The sequence below is a fragment of the Acartia tonsa genome, chromosome 9 (assembly GCF_053477335.1).
Source record: "Acartia tonsa isolate MP-2025a chromosome 9, ASM5347733v1, whole genome shotgun sequence".
Lineage (NCBI taxonomy): Eukaryota > Metazoa > Arthropoda > Copepoda > Calanoida > Acartiidae > Acartia > Acartia tonsa.
In genome coordinates, this window is record NC_137268.1 from 33,462,500 (window position 1) to 33,480,596 (window position 18,097).

General features: G+C 30.4%; 2 protein-coding genes across 5 annotated transcripts in view; one reads left to right on the forward strand and one right to left on the reverse strand.

Annotated features, from left to right (window-relative positions):
• LOC145328821 (uncharacterized) overlaps nt 1–18,097 on the forward strand; it is a 323,279-nt gene that overhangs the window by 48,209 nt on the left and 256,973 nt on the right. The window lies entirely within an intron of this gene.
• On the reverse strand, nt 1,174–12,768 carry LOC145327499 (uncharacterized). Its single transcript, XM_080171045.1, has 9 exons — nt 12,728–12,768; nt 11,423–11,616; nt 10,438–10,605; nt 6,185–6,381; nt 4,410–4,479; nt 3,793–3,845; nt 2,759–2,832; nt 1,847–2,011; nt 1,174–1,272 (listed from the first exon to the last, which is right to left on the reverse strand). Exons 1-6 carry the CDS (start codon nt 12,766–12,768, stop codon nt 3,817–3,819), a joined length of 699 nt encoding a protein of 232 aa, XP_080027171.1. The 3' UTR covers nt 1,174–1,272; nt 1,847–2,011; nt 2,759–2,832; nt 3,793–3,816.

Genomic DNA, 18,097 nt, shown 5'->3' on the forward strand with positions numbered 1-18,097 from the left:
AGTGTTACTTTGTCAGTCGGTTTTAGGCTATTTAGAGGTGTATTTATTTAAGAATACTTATTGCATATATGAAAAAATTATATGGATATAGATAGATTTAAATGCTTTTTGATAGAAATAAATTTTAGAAAACACATGGAAAGATAGATAGACATACAGACATCCATTACATATTGATATATTGAAAGAAAAAATTTACTTCTATAGATTTTGATCTATCCATCCTATTATAGAAAGCTTTTAGTTTTTTTATGTTTGTCTGTCAATATCTTGCCAACCACTGAACCGATTGAGTTCTTCATTTTAGGAAGCTTCACGGGATTGTTTAAGGCTATAACATATGTCATATATATGTAAGTCTTTGGTTAGTTTTAGGCTATTTTACTTCTCCCTCCATTAGATAACAATGGCCCAGCCGATAGCAGAGAAAACTTTAGGGAAAGGAAATGACATAGAGAGAAATTGTCTTTTTTGCTACTAGACAAGATAAGGACGTTTTATAGTTGTTGTTAAGGTATAGCAAGTGTTTTTAAACATAGATAGATAGATATATAATGTCAATACGAAAATTAACAGAATATCTAAAGTCTGTCTGTCTGTGTATACCAAAGGATCTCGCTAACTGCTGAATCTGTTCGGTTATCCTTTACAGTGAAGCTTCTCATAGGTCCTGGGAAGATTTTCATCTATGAAACATTGCTAAAAGTTGATTTTTTGGAACATTAAATGTATTTAAAAATTATCGTTCTATAGTGTACGATCCCAATCGATCTATATTACACGAATTTATAGATCGTTCAATAGTGCACGTTCCGAATCGTTCATTATTGTACGACAATTAAATGTGAAAAAAAGCGCATTAAAAAAACACCTATGTCTAAAATTCTTTTTTTGTTGTAAAATATATAAAAAATACTAGATGATAAGTCTACCTTTTTAAAAATATTTAAATCAAATGAGTATTTTTTACCTTCTTAAAAATATTTTTTTCGAATTTGATGGTGAAGCCATAACAAATGGTTTTGTACTAATTTATGGTTGACCAATACCAAACTTATATAATAGAATGTTTTGCCCATATCCTGACTCTATAATATTCATTAAGCCGAAAAAGACCTAAACCTTCAAATTTCATGTGTTTTTTATGGTTTTTTAAATCGTGCATTATTGCACGAATTGTCACGAATGGGTTAAGGGTTAAGTCGGGTTATAATCTTTGACTAGAATTTAGCTTGAGTAAACTTCTCTCTGAGATTTTTGGCCAAAACATACCTAAAATAAAATAGATTTTGTTAATTAAAATTATTCCGTTTCCTTAAAAATAAAAATCTGAGACATTAAAAAACTTTGTTTATGTATTAGGTATAGGGGGGAAGTAATAGGGTTTAAGCCCTTATGGGCAAGTATTGATAAATAGTCATTGAAAGTTTTATAGGTTAACAATAACTTAATAGTTTGATTTCCAATAAACGTATGATTGTTGATATACAATCCTGAAACCACCGATAGCACATTATTTTCGGAATAGGGTTTTTAGGTAAATTATATATCTACTGTTTAGTAATCTATTATCTAGTGATTTGGTTTGAATATAATTAGTCATTTCATTGGATAGTATTTCTAATCAGACAGATATTAGTGTTTCACTGAATCAAGCTTGGACCGTGACAGGAGGTGAGAGCGCTGCGTCTTAGTCATAGTGGTGTGATTAAAGGGCGCGACTGTTCCGAGAACCAGGTTGTGAAGCATAATAATTGGTTCCGTTACCTACGGATTAACCCAGGTAAGATTTAACTTTTTTTCTTTTAGGTAAGATAATGGCTCAAGGCCACTAAATAAGTCTTACCAGTAAAACATCCATAACAGCACAGCTCTTCATTGACAAACAATCATTCCATATGTCACCATCATCATTGCCATTTATCTCTTCTTTCCAGATCATAGGCCATGTACAATGGTTCTCCATTTATCTTTGATTTGGGCCTCATTCCATGTGTAGTACAGCAATAACCTAAAATGGATGATATTATTATTGATCAATTAGAAGATGAAATATTAAATCCTCCACCTTATAATCCAGAATATGAACCTGGATTAAATAATGCAGTAAATCATTATCTAAGACTGGAGGAAATACCTAGTGTTCATGTTAGGCCTGAGATTCACTCAGCAACAGCAATGCTTGTCTTAGGCAATAGGCGACAAAATCGCATATTACATAGGCCTCAAATACATGTACAAGACATATCTCCCATACATGAAAATGAGCCAAATATTCAAATAATAAAACAAGAAAATTATGGAACTAAAACCCAAAATAAAAAAGTAGTTAAACCAACTTCAGATTTTTCGGGTTATGAGTCAGAATCTAGCTATTATAGTGAGGATTTTGACAGACAAAAAAGTAAAAAACATTCAAAAAAAAGGCCTGACAGAATGTATGATCCACTTAACCCACATGGCAATGAGGACCAAAGACGCCATGAACAACATCATGATAGACATGAAAATCGTTATAAACACGATAAAGACAAAACTAAGTCAAGTAAAGAAAGACAAAATAAAAGAGACAATAGTGACAAAGAAGACAGGCATAAAGACAGACAGAATTTCTCTATGCCAAGGAGAATGAATAGACGTAGTAACAGTAGTGGTCCTAGCTCTAGTTCTAGCTCTTCAGATACAGAGTTAGATAGAAGGACTCCATCTACCAATAGAGATAACAGAAATAGAGAGACAAGACAAGAAAATAACTTACTTGGAAATATCTTATCTGAATCTCAAATGTGGCAACTCAAAGTTCTCCTTCATGAAAGCACATCTACCACTGACCTAAATACAGCAAAAATAATTAATCTCATACCAAATAATTTAGTGTGGGGCAGTTGTCAACACAAACGTATTCACAGACAAGTCAAAATATTGGGTAAAATCCCACCCCAATATGGAGAAAAAACTAACCCTTACACTTTTTTTAGCACTTTTAAATATTTGGAGGAATATGAGATCCCTTTTACTCATAGTTCCTACAACAATATTCTCATTCACTATTTTAATGTAGAATCAAGAAACAAATTAGATATGTTAGAAATAGACCCAAATACCCTCAGTGCACAGGATTTTGTAAAATCGATCCTAACTGCCATAGGTGCAGAATTACTCAACCCGCAAGACTATGAGAAACAATTCTACACTTACAGATTCACTTCAGAAGATGAAGACAGACCAAATAGAATAATAATATATTTGGCAGCCATGTTGCAAAAAACAGGCAATAGTCATGAAAATCAAATGGCTAAACTTAGGGAGAAAATATGTACCTATCTGGTACCCCTACATTTACAATCTGCATTTTTGACATCCACTAATGTTCCTTACTGTAATAAGGAAACCATCTTAAGCTGGTTCAGCAATAACAGAAGCTTCTATAACTCAGCCATTAAGAGAAAAAGAAAATTAGCAAATGTGGAATGGTGGGATAAAAAGAAAAAAGTCCTAACTAACAGTACAGTTTGCCTATTGTGTAATTCTGACACCCATGGTAGTGAGGAATGTTTCACTTTCCCTAATGTCACTCCCTCCAAAGAACAATGCCCACGCTGCTTAAATTATGGTGTATCAAGACTATACCATCCATTGTCGGCGTGCAAACTCCCGCCAACAATGGAAAAAAACTAGTAGGGCAGCCGAGTATTTCTCAAGAAAGCAAAAACATACAATTACAGGTAAAAATACCACAAGTTACGGATTCTTGGGACATACCCGGCACCCCTATTCTAGAGAAAACCTCACCATTAAATCAAACTGGTCCCAAAATCAACATCTCTTTGTCCATTCAGATAAACCTGAAAAATTCGGATATTGATTATCAAAATGAAAATATAAAAATTGAGAATGTTGAAGTACTAGAATGTTCGACTACCCAAAATAATGTCAATAATAATACCCAAAATAGTGTAAATAGTAATAATACTAATAAGCTAATAGAAAATATATTAATGGAAAGTCAAACATCTAATATTTCAACATTAAACTGTTCGTCTATAAACAATGATTTAAAAATAATGGAAAACTCTATTGTTAATAATCCAATAGATAAAACTAATCCGCCAGCAATTATCAATGTAAAAGAAAAGGTGTCTAACACAAAATTGGATAATATTGGTAAATCCCCTAATTACGTGACGGATCAAAAAATAAGTCAAAATATTGAAAAATTATTTACCAATAAAATTTCCGTTAATTCGACTAGGAAAATTTTTGAAAATTTCGAATATAATGGAAATAAATCTTTAGAGGAACATTTAAATCAAACAATAGGCAAAGTCGATTTAGAAAATAGTTTGGGGCAAAAAGAGGGAATAGACGAACAGATAAACATCAGTAAAATAAAAAGCAAAGAAAATTACCCTGAGGATTTAGATGAGCAGAAAATTGACTACTGCAAAACTGTACAGTCCTCTTACAACACTGACATATCTGAAAACAATAGAATTAAAGAAAAATCAGATTTTAAAAGTGCATTGTGCATGAAAAATGGGGCCAGAGACACAAAGGCTTTATCATGGCTCCAATATCTTGAAGACTTTCCTTCTCAAAATAAATTCATGACAATCATGTTAGTTCTATTAACAAGTATGGTGCTTGGTAGTACTCTTGCTCCATTTGGCTTATTATTTTTTATCATTGCATACATTAATATGTCAAATGGGAGATTATTACTCATTGCACTGGCTGAACGCAGAACTAACAGGATTGATATGAATAAGCTTGAAACAAAGCCGGAGTTTAAGCCAATTAAATCGAGCAACCGTTTAATTAAAACCCTAAATAAAATAATTAATGTTTTAAATTATATTAGGGTTTATCTAGCAAAAAAAATACGGTATAAAATAGTCATTATCCAAACGTTTTAAGAATCTCCAGATCCCATTCTTAGAACTATACAATGAGACCCAGAATTTCATTAATAAATTTATAGTATAAATGTATAAAGAGCATATTATTTGATTTCCAATTGCAAAGACCTAGAGCGTTGCAGACGAAAAATAATTTCATTAAATTTTGCTTTCTAAGTTTAGCTGTTTAATGCTTTTTACTGCTTTTTGAAAAAGAAAGGGACAATTTTTGTGAAAAATTGTCATTTCTGTGAAGTATCTAAAACTGCCATTATATTCATAATCATCTTTTCTGATTTACAATACTGCATTTTTAAACCTAGTTATTTGTGATTAATAAGACATTTTTCCTAATGGTGTGATTACTTTGTAGCAAATCAAAATTATCAAGTTTTTAGTGACATCTAGCAACAAATGTAGAACTAATATATTGCAGATGTTCCCAAATTTAATTTTTGCCTGTATTTACGTTGTTTTCGATTATTTTTCCAAAAATGGTTGAGCTCTCCCTTGTGGGGGCGGCAAATTAACTATGTCCTTATTTCAAATATTGGGTTATTTTCAGTTTCAAGAGATCAATAGATAAATTTCAAAATAATCTTTAACAAATGAACAGTATTTAAATAAAGCAAAAACGAAATTAACCAGGAAAAATCATTATAACTGAAACATAGATGTCCAGGTAAAGGGGTAATGGTGTATTTATCCCTTAAACCCCTCAAGTTTTTAAATACCTTACATTACTCCCCTTGAACATATAAAAATCCTCATTATACCCCCATGCTAAGTAAAAAGCTTGGGCGTCCTTGAGTTAACATTAGTTTGCAATATGCTCTTGGTTCTTTTGCCAGCACCCGGCTGTATTTACATTTTTGAATGATTCAGCTTATTTCAAAGACCCAACCAAAAGTCGTGTAAAAGGTCTTTGAGAAGGGGTGGTTGTTACATATACTATTTATTGCTCTATATAATACATTACTTTAATGTTTTATTTATAAAAGGCAAGAAAAAATAATAAAAAGTTTGAACAAGAATAGACATCATGATAATTATAAAGTAGGGCAATTATGTGTGCTTAATAAAATAAATAAATTCAATAAAATATTAAAAAGCTCAACAGACGACAATTCTAGTTCTAGAGCAGATAAGCTATCTAGTCTGTAACAAATACAGACATATCTAGTTTTGTAGCAAAAAAGAACATACAATCAAAATTATAAAATAACTCCCCACAAAACTGCAAAAAACATACAATTTAGTTATAGAATAATTTTGCATAAAAATACCTCCATTAGTATCCACAAGCCCTTCACACCTCTGCAGACAAATCCGGTACATCTGCATATTACAGGAGGCCCCAAAGGGAGACTAAAACTGGTAGGAATTCCGCAATTATCAGCTGTCACCAATGTCATCTTCTTTTCAGTTCTACAAGCTTCCTCAACAAATTTTGTTTCACCAAATACAATTACAGACACAATACCTAAAAATAAAATACAAGAATTAATAACAATTAAAAAAATAAAGCTATTAAGATTTTTTTTTTTTTGCAGTAATAAGAAAACACCACACAATAATAAATTAATAATTGACAAAATTTATGAACAAACATGTGTTATCCAAAAATACAAGACCTTGAAATTAAACATGAACTTGATACCAAAAGAAATAGAAACTTCTGTTAAACATCGGGTTTTAATAAATAGACAAAGTTAATTAAATCCAATTTTTATTAAATTATATGCATATGTGACGTAAATTTCCAATAGATTATCATCCATTGTCCTATCCCCTTAGATCCCTGTATGTATGTCTAACTAGATTAAATTATGTGTCTTAAATTTGATTTTCCAACAGATTATCTTCCATTGTCTTATCCCTTTAGATCCCTGTTAGTAAGTTTAAATAGATACAATTTTTATTAATTATGGGTTTATGTGGCGTAAACTAGATTTCCAACATATTATCATCCTTTGTCTTATCCCTTAAGATCCCTGTATGTATGTGAAACTTTGTCTAATTTTTTTATGAAAACAAACTTATAAATTCAGTGTTTATGAGGAGAAAACTTGATTTTAAACATATGTTTTGATAATCGCTTAAAAATATGCACTTTTTACTAATTTTTATACACATAAATAAATTTGATTTTCTTGTACTTATACTTAAAATTACTAATTATACAACTTTATAAAGTTTAGGACTGAACTGATTAAGTTCTCTATTTTATAGAAGCTTGAATTAAGTTCCACATTGGCTTAAAGATTTTATTTTTAGATTAAGGCTACAAAGCAAATAATTTCATGTATTCTCAAACTTCATATAGTAAACTATGTAGAAAATCGTATTATAGACAGTTTCCCACTAACTCTAAAATAAAAAAAATTACTAAACTAGTATTATGAATTTTTAGTTGGTATTGGTTGAAAATTATATATAATTCAATGCTATACATGAGTTTTAATATAGCTGAGAACCGGTTCTAATCCATCGGATATTAATTGGTCTCAAAGCAATTTTTACATATCCTGTTATCCCTGGACCTCCAGGAAGTTAATTTTTTTTAGCATATAATTGAAAATATTTAAATAAAGGCCTTTTTGATTATGAGTGGCAGGATAAAAAATTTTTATAGCCTTAAAACAAAGGATTTCCCATCGGATTATCAAACTTTAAAATCATCTCAAATATAATCTCAAAGATAGGGAAAAAAGAATTCTTGTTTCACTAAAAAACGAAATGTTCTGCTTAATTTTAAACCCCAAAATATGAGAACTTTTTCTAGATGTAAAGGATCTGCAGCTAATTGTCTTTTTTTATACAAATGTAAGTAACTTAGAAATTTATAAAATAAACAATATTTTTATTCAGTACAATAACAAACTCAAAAAACAAGGTTACAATAAAATGTCCAAGTAACTTCAATTGGCCCATTTCTCTCCCATATATAGTTAAAATTATTAAATAATAAAGGCGAAATATTTAATTTTAAACAGTCTGACAAAGAGTCAAATCTAAATCTCCTAAGTAGGTTTTTATTGTCAGACAAAAAGTAAACTGTCTAACATTTATTTTTTCCTAAAATGTAAACCAATTTTAAACATCACCCTTGCTTTGATAAATAGGATATTAGCATGCTAAACTATCTCTGATATTCATCCTTTGTAGATAGAGGGGTAGTTTTGTCAATAATACGAATTTAAAAATAGAACTTTTTCCTACTTAATTTTCCACCTTAATTGAAATATAAATTCACAATTTAAAGTCATAAAATGAATCCTTAAAAGTAAGTAAATTATTTCAAGTATATACAACGAGTTCAGTATCCTTAGAAACATAATATAAAAAGAAATGTTCAAATTTCCCCTCAATTATCAAACAGGAAAAAAGGCATAAATTTACCAATTTTTAGTTAATAAAACAATCTCGGTTGATTAGAATTATGAAAGGTTAATTAAAAAGTTTTTGATGATCAGATGAGAAGTAATTATATATCTATTCCCTTTTAAACAATCAAATATCATAATATTTAAATACCATATTTTATTCACTTTACCTATCCCTCCCTTTATAATTCTATAAGCTAAATCAATATGTGTGTTAAAACATCTTAAATATTAGACTATCAATATATCTATTTTTCTCCACTAAACACGATTATAATTTTTACATAAAATGAGAAGATACAAAAAAGTTCCTCCTTCAAAAATTAGATTTTTATAATTTTTACCCTTAAACAATCCCAGTTTTTCCTTAAATAAGTAATAATTGCCACCGAATAAATTTTTTTGTCAGTTTTTGGCAAAATAATTTTTGACAAGTAGACAAATAAAGGATAAACTCGTTTTTCGTGTGCATAAAAACAATCTAAAAATTTTGTGTAATAGAATATAAACCATAGAAGCACTTTGCTCTTTGTTAAAATATTTTTTCTTCATGTTTGGAATAATTCTACTCCATCCATGTTTATTTTCTCCAATAAATCAATTGATAAATACACTTCAAATCTACTTGTACATATTACCATCAATGATTTTTTTTTATGCTTCGCTACTTATGGATGTTGTCATCCTTGTTTTATTACATTTAAAATATTTATTTCACTTAAAAATCTTTTTTCTCGTAAATTTATACATAAAAATGTTAACTTTGTCAAAAATATTTTCTCTTAAACAAATTTATCGTCTTTTTAAATAAACTAGCCACTGTGGCCCTAGCATCTAGGGGCTCTATATTCAAAAGAATCTGGCAGGGCAGAAAATAGCCTAAAACCATACCTACCCATACTTTTTAAAAATAAAATAGCCTAAAACCATCCCAATACCTATAGGTAGCTTTACTGTAAAGAAAAACCATATCGGTTCAGTGGTTACCGAAATTCTTCGCTAAAGACAAAAAAGTTTATCACTTTATATTAGGATAAATAATAATTGCTAGGCCATAAAAATTAAACTGAAAACAAAAAAGATATAACAATAATAAAGTCATTTAAAAACAAAAATACACACATATGTTTCATAGCAGCAAGCTATGCAAATACAATTCAACTGTATCCAAGCCACTTAGGCGGGAGGCACACTCAGGCCATATAGGCCTAAAGTGCATTATATAACAGCTGACAATATACACCATGTACTAAACAGCAACACGCACACACCTGCCAACTTAGCTTGATAAAAGTAAAAGAAAGCAGAATAACAGCCCTACACTCGTTCGCCTAGCTATATAGGCAAAAAGAAAGCTGAAATACACACCACTTCTAAAAAACATTAAAATAAAGAAAATATATAAAAAACACTGGATCGCACATGCACAGTTCATACAACATAAAAACAAAATCAACATTAATAAACTAAAACTTTAATCATATTTTTGTATACGCACACCTGGATTTTTCGCCTTACACGACACTCCTTAACAAAAACAAAACACCAAACCTATCAGTATAGAACAAAAAGCAATATTAATTCTCTCTCTCTTTCTCTCTCTCTTTCTCTTTATCACTTTCACTCACTCTTATCTTAAATCTATAAGTCAAAAGATCAATGTCTCTTATCTCAATTACTCTATAGATAGACAGAAAATAACGTTTTATATGTTTTATACAAAATAATATTAACAAAATAAATTTAAGTTTTAACATATAACCCACCCCCCCACCCAAACTCCCTAACAAGATGAACTGAAAAGTAAAGCAGCTAATAAAAATCGTCATCTAAACATTAACCCTAAATTATTTTCACCCTTTCAATTGAGAAAATTTTTTTTGCAGAGGGGGAGAAGTAATTTGCTATGAAGCAAATAACTATTTAACTATAAATATATCAGTCACATATTCTATTTACAAAAAACAAAGCCTAATCTTTTTGCTTCACCTAAAATAAGAATAAGCATGCATGTATCTTATTCCCCGAAAAAATAATACTAAAGGAGTATTAAGGGGTTTTCTTTAAAAATATTAGCTTTACAATCCTATGAAAAGGGATGGAAGCACCATAGGCCCAAAAAGGACCAAAATAGAAGCAAAAAGAACACTTACCAAGAAAACCAGAAGTGTACAGGCGACTCCTCCTGCGGTCAAAAATAGGCGGGACAAGGCCATAAAAATTTGGCGGTCCTTCACCGCCTTCAAGCTGGGCCCGGTTACATCGATCGGCAATGTTGGAACCACACTTGTCGAAATAAACTGGGAGCCGAGGAATTATGACTGAAAAAACAGAAAAAAAAATAAGTATTAAATCAAGCTAAAAATGTTCTAGAAAAAATAAGCTTTAAATAGGTTTCTACGAAAAAGAAAAACACACAGAAAAAAAGCCAAAAGATAATTATACTTAAAAAACTTAGGTCTAAAATTTTAGGACCTAATAAAATCTTGAGGATAACTTAAATTAACAGACTCGAGATTTTCTGCACTGTCCTAAACATAATCTTGTTCAAAATATTTTTTCTCATCATAAAATTCATTGTAATTATAAACCATTTTTTTTATCTCTCTATGAAAATTTATATACTATCATAACTAACAAGTAAATAAAATATCTTAATATTCTCAAATCATTTTTACAATGTATAGTCATTTAAGCTACCTTTTAGAAGCTACCTCCGATGAAATAGAGAGGACTAAAAGGGAACTTAATCAATTATTAAATTAATATCTAAACTGAATCTAAAATGATAATATCATTACCTCATAACTGCTATCTCAGATGTAGTTTCACCAACAACAAAGCCCACTAATTAAGAAAATAGCAGAACAAAACAGCTAACAGCTACATGATAATCTAAAACAAATAAAAAATAATTAGAAATTATTATAAATAAAATAGTTATCAAAAACCAAAAAACTTTGTGATTATAAAACATTATTTTGAAATTAGCAACAAGATAAAATTTTTAGGAGTTTTGAAGAAATACCGTTTAATATTCAATATTAAAGATGAGTCTGATACTTAAAAATTCATTAAAGAATAAAATAAATATTATAACTTACCACATAATAGAACAACAACCAGAGGAGGAATGACCTCCTACCTTGTCCTCCAGCGGACTAGCGGCAAACCCCATGCTTCCTGAAACCTCCAGGGGCAAAGCAGGACTAGGGGGACCTCGCTCCAGGTCAAGATCCTGGTCGGGGACACTCTGCTCCATGTGGGTTGTCTGGGCGGATAAATAGCGGCCCAGACAAAACTTGAACATCACATTTCCTCTCTCAAAACAACTGAAAAATAAGAACAATTAAAAAATATTAAAATAGTCATACAACTTTTAGAATAATCAATCTTTTAAGTATCGGTCTAATACACAATATACCTATTATTCGTATCATTAAAAAAGCAATTATTTTTTTTTTCAATACCAAAAATTAAAATTGGAGAAATAGGGATGGATAAAGTAACACAACATCACAAAGTCATCATTAGTTTGTTAATAAAGTCTGGAAAGAAAAACTTTTTCTTTGCTCAATAATTTAAAATTGGAAGAAAAAACAACTTTTTAGACCACAACACTACCACACCACCCCCTAAATTAAATCAAGATATCCAGGATTTCTGAAAATAAAAAACAAAAACTATACAAACAGACATCCTACTGCTCTTGCTAGGGCAATAATAATAAACAATAATTTTATCCTAGGTTTCTGATAATTTTTAAGAATAAAAACTTTTTTCTTATTAGGGTAACATTAGAAAAAGTATGATAAGGGTTGTTAAGTATCTAAGCACTAAAATGGGAGAACCAAATCAGCTGTCATATTCATTCCTTCTTTTTCCTAAAAAACTCATTTTCAACCAGAAAATTCCAAAACCGACTCAAGACTTTATAGATTAAAATTCCAATAACTAAAATACCAAAAAGATTTTGTATAATAAAAAATGACAATAAAATGACCAATATCTTTAAAGTCAAGTAGCCAATATTAATTCAAGAAAAATCCTTTCTTTCTATTTATCGAATTTTTTCAAAAGGCACAATTAAGACATTCAAAATTTTCGACTAAAATTTTACATTGAAGCATATTAAAATTGAAGATAACAGTACTCAGCCCTATCTCTACTGTTTAGATAAAATACACCTGTACTAGGATCAAACTCAACAACTGTGATACTTTTTAGAGGTATATATACCTTTAAGAATGTTGGTAATAATAGCCTACTAATTCAAGATTTAAACCCAGTACAAACTTTAAACAAATAAAACCTACAAAAGTTTTTCTATTTTTAGTTTTTGGTTGCAAAGATATTTAAGACCAATTTGAATACAAGTTTTTTTTATAAAATTTTTCAAATGATTTCTTTTCACAAAACCAAAAGTCGTAGCCTTGTCATTACCTAAGCTGATTAATATGCCCAAGTGTGAGCTCCAGATTCATCATCTACTAGCTCCTGACAAAATACCTAATCCTGATAAAAACAATCAGACAACTCCAGCTCTTCAGTCTGAAAATCAGCCGTCCTACAGTCAAATACGTTAAGAAACCAGCTTTGCAACATGCAGCACCATTCATCAGACGTTCATCAGATGTGTCTACACAATATCCTAGCAAGATTCCACCTGACTTGGACTGGAATATTCACCAACAGCCACAATACCAGAAATACCTTCTAAGAAGCTATGATTCTCAGATAACCTGTTACAGCATTAACCTGAAGAGACTCACTGGTCTTAGGCAGTAAAAACAATACTGTTGCTAACTATACAACACCAACACCAGCAATACGCATCATGCTAATGTAAACCATTACATTTTAAAGCTGAGGATTTTGACAAAGGGGGTCACGCGCACCCGGTAGAAAATATATCACTTGCAAAAGTTTCAAACTCCTTGTTTACACTGTACTCAGATTTGTCAACAATGTCTTTAATTTTATACCTTTCCTAACTTTTGATACTTTAATATCAGTAATCTTATAGCAATTATTGTTTCAAAATTTCTTAAACCACATTCACAACAGTTGGTGTAATGTTAGGGATCCAAGTTACAGCTGTAGTTGATGTTATGAGAAGAGATAGCATTGTAGTAGGCTAAAATGACTAACGTTTTAAGAAACTAAATATGAATTTATTTTATTTCAAAAGAGTTAAAAGATTTGGTTGAAAATGAACAAATACACTCCTATCTATGGCCTACCCATCACACCTGCAGATATGATCACTCTGTACTCCTGCCAATGGTTAACAGGGAAAATTATTTTTGCATTTTTAATGAAAAAATTAAGACACTATGACAATCTCTCAATATTTAATATTTATTTTGGGAACTTTCTGATGACTCATGACTTCGAGAGGCTGAAACTAATATTTGAGAGTAAAACTAGGTCTATGGTGAGTAAAGAAGTCCTTATCATACCTCTACACTTAAAATCACAATTAGTAACTATTATTTTACTCTAACTATACGATAAATGTAAATTACTTTATATGCCAATAAAATCTTAAAAAACTATAGGTAATCAAATATTCATAAAAATTATGAGGAAAATTTTGATAAATTTTAGACAAGTTTAGCAGTAGGATAAAACAAAACATAGTGTTCTGGAGCCGGAGCCGTATTTCCAAATATGGCTCCGAGGAGCCGGAGCCGCATCAAAATATACGGCTCCGACATCCTGCCAAAACGATATCTCCTAAAAAACAATATTAAGATTTTTAGTACAGTATCTTTATCCATGCCTAAATGTAATAAGGGTTAATATTCTCAAACAAATAAATTTCTATTTTTTCCACTCCTTAAAATAATAACCGTTAATAATCTCTACACCAAAATAAATTTGAATTAACCCTTAACCAAGTCTAAATAGGATAAAACCAATAAAATATGTAGCTTTTACTAACGCGTAAAAAAGAACTATAACAGTTTTAAAAAAACTACTCTACAACTAGGTATGGGAAATAAATAAAATAAAACAGTAATTGTTGGAAAAATATTTGGCCCATAACAAATAAACTGAAACTACCTAGTTGTTCTTTTAAATAAGTTCCCAGGAAAGTTGATATAGACCTTATATTTTTCCAACACACATAACGTTATATGATGTACAACTAGTGGAAAGGAGATGAATATGACAAGGTTATCATACTTATCCACTTGCCATTAGTTCAATAATGTAAAACTAGTGTTTTAAAGGTCATAAATAAAAAGATTATAAATTTGGTGCCTACCAAATTTAAGCACCAGAGCTGCGACCATGAGGCAAACCAAGAACAAAATGGCAGCCAAAAGCGTTGCCTACTTCAGGGTCGGCCAAGGAGTCCCAAGACAAACCAGACGCCCCTAACTTCAGCAAAAGCGCCTGAAAAAATAAAAAGTCATATTAGGTTTTTTTCCAAATTCTAATTCTAATTTTAAAGTAACTCATAAAATTCAATCATTGAAATAATTGTGTTCAGGTCATAATTCAGGAATGATTGCAATTCTATGAAAAAGTAAAACTTAAAAAAAGATACTTTTATAAATACGTATAAAATTTAGTCTAATGGAACATTTATTTAATGATTTACAAAAGGAAGACTAAATATTATGCAAATTAACATCTGTATTAATTTAAAAACAAAAATATGAACTTTGGAAAAATAGTGACAAAATGACCAAATTTTTATAAAAATAATTGTTTAATGTAATGTCTTTCTATTTTTTAACTCTTCCCGATAGAAATGGATTAATAAATAAGTGATAAAAAATATAAAGACAAATAATGTAATAATAGTTTAAATCGTTAAATAGTCAACGCATAAAGAAATTAAATTTTAACCTTAAGAAACAAAACAAAATTTAGTTTACCAGTAATGGTGTACTTATTTCTTCTTTAGTCAACGCCTTATCATTTCAACATTTTTACCAGCTAAAGCCGAGTACACCCAATTTTATCAGCTTGGTTCAACATGATAATCTAAAAAATATGTTACAATTGAATTTTTACTTATAAAATGCATATTATGACATGTACATATATAAATTTAATCACGAAGGCTTTTATAAAAACTTTTTACCGAAATTTTAAGGGAAAACTAATATTTATCACCAAAAAGAGATTAGCCATATAAAGAACTATATATTTTTATCATATTTTTCACTGAATAGAGCCTAAAAAGGCATTTTTTAGCTTAATTTTTCCCTTTTTAAAATGAAAAATTTACAGTGTGTAGCTATCATAACAAAATTAAACGCCATTTAATGCGGTCGGTATATATAGCGCATTCAAAATTTAACGCGGCATTCATTACATTCGTGCGCTTACCAATGTAGGTAAGACGACCTTAATGTTTTGGTATAAGTTTTAAAGGGCCTTCCACTTTTTAACATAGTATATAAACGAATTAATTGAAACATAACTTAAAATCATGTTTTTAAAACCTAATATTATATAAAAAGTACGTCCGTGTAAAAAACAACAAAAAAATCCTAAAAATAAGAAAATAATGATTTAAATTTTTAACCCTCAACAAGTGAAGTCAATCTGAGATCATATTTCATTTAACCTCATGATTATGACAATACAGGACTTCTCTTCTGAGGGGAGAGGATGGATCGCTATTTTTCCCTCTTAGACAATTTTACGAGGACACAGAAAATTGTAGAGTAGCTTCACGAGGGAAAAAATCCAATCCTACTTTAAATTCTATTTTATTATACAAAACTCTTAAAGAAACATCTAGAAAAAAATTATCAAGAAAAATCTGCATATGTTTAAAAATCAATGAACTATAGTCCTTGACACATAACTTTTCCACAATTCAACATATGAAAGTCTTTTTTCCTTCCCTTTTTTCTTTGTATTAGTACTTGAATTAAAACTTTACCCCTTTTTATGAACAAAAATAATCAAGAAAAATCCTGCTAAAGTCAATGAACTATAGTTTATTGACATGTATCTTTTCCACAGCTCAACACATAAGCCTAAATTTTTCCCTTCTCTCTCTCTCTCTCTCTCTCTATCTCTCTCTCTCTCTCTCTCTCTCTCTCTCTCCCTTATATCTTGAAACAGTATCTGATCAAAATGTTACCCCTTTTATATGCAAATATCCAGAAAAATTTGGTTAGGTTTGAATTCAATAGGCTGAAGGCCCCAATAAGAGTTTTCCACGAGTTAACACATGAAAAAATATGCCTTTCCCCATGTCATAATTTTACCCACATATATGTGCAAATTAATATCCTTCCCCTTTTTGTCTTTATGCATTTAGTCTTTGAATCAAAACTTAACTCTTTTTATGGTAATTCCTACAAAACAACAAAAATAGTTAAAATAATAGTCAAATATTTTTCTAGTATAACAATAACATTATTGTGGGATTTCTGGTTTCGGAAAGTCTCTGCTTGGGATCTCATACAAGTTTAATAGTTCTTAAAAACATGAGAACAGTTATTGGCTAAAATTTCCCAAGCATAGAACTCGTTGAAATCACTAATTCCATATCTTCATTTTTAATATGCAGAAATTATATGTGATCACTTTACAATCTTTAATTTTCTAATTTATCACATTGTAACAACACACAATGATTTTTCAAATGTCTCAAAGAGAAGGAAAAGGAGAAACATTTGGTGATACTTTGCCTAGCTAGCAGGCTCCGCCTGGATAGCAGGCTCTGCCTGAGTAGTAGGCTCTGCCTAGTTAGCTGGGAAGTCAGGCCTATAAAAAGCAGCCCATTCGGGCTCTATTGATCAGTAGTGGTGATACTACACTCTATATCACCAGTCGAAAGTCTTAAGGGTTAAGTCGGGTTATAATCTTTGACTAGAATTTAGCTTGAGTAAACTTCTCTCTGAGATTTTTGGCCAAAACATACCTAAAATAAAATAGATTTTGTTAATTAAAATTATTCCGTTTCCTTAAAAATAAAAATCTGAGACATTAAAAAACTTTGTTTATGTATTAGGTATAGGGGGGAAGTAATAGGGTTTAAGCCCTTATGGGCAAGTATTGATAAATAGTCATTGAAAGTTTTATAGGTTAACAATAACTTAATAGTTTGATTTCCAATAAACGTATGATTGTTGATATACAATCCTGAAACCACCGATAGCACATTATTTTCGGAATAGGGTTTTTAGGTAAATTATATATCTACTGTTTAGTAATCTATTATCTAGTGATTTGGTTTGAATATAATTAGTCATTTCATTGGATAGTATTTCTAATCAGACAGATATTAGTGTTTCACTGAATCAAGCTTGGACCGTGACAGGAGGTGAGAGCGCTGCGTCTTAGTCATAGTGGTGTGATTAAAGGGCGCGACTGTTCCGAGAACCAGGTTGTGAAGCAAAACATATGTACATCACTAAAAAATACCTTTGTGTATGGGAAACACTTATTCTAAAAAATAACAGAATATCCCTTTTTATCTTGTAACTCCATTTTATGAAGAAAAATATGTTTTTGTGTATGTGAAAAAAAAACTTAAGGAGAAGTGTTGAGGGGTGTGAATGGGATGTGTTTGGAGGGGGGGGCTGGTGATTTGATAAATGAGATGACATTATCACTCCCATAGGAAAGGATATTGGCGGTGTATTTACAATGCCACCAATAGATCACACATGAAATGGGTGTATTATTACTTGGATATTACACCAAATTTTCATGATTTTTATTAAAGTGAAACTTTCAGTGGTCGTAACCGCATCCCCCCCCCCCCCGTTACCTAATCCCCTCCCCTCCAACTGGATGAACGAACTAACCAATAAGAAAGTTGTATGTTAA

Bases quoted from the DNA above. Each gene is read 5' to 3' on its own strand.
- LOC145327499 (XM_080171045.1), bottom strand. From the start codon at position 12,768: ATGAATCTGGAGCTCACACTTGGGCATATTAATCAGCTTAG. The intron at 10,606-11,422 runs GTCATTCCTCCT...CTGTTTTTTCAG, and splicing joins GCTGGAGGACAAGGTAGGAG to TCATAATTCCTCGGCTCCCA. The intron at 6,382-10,437 runs GTAAGTGTTCTT...TTTTATTTTTAG, and splicing joins GTACACTTCTGGTTTTCTTG to GTATTGTGTCTGTAATTGTA.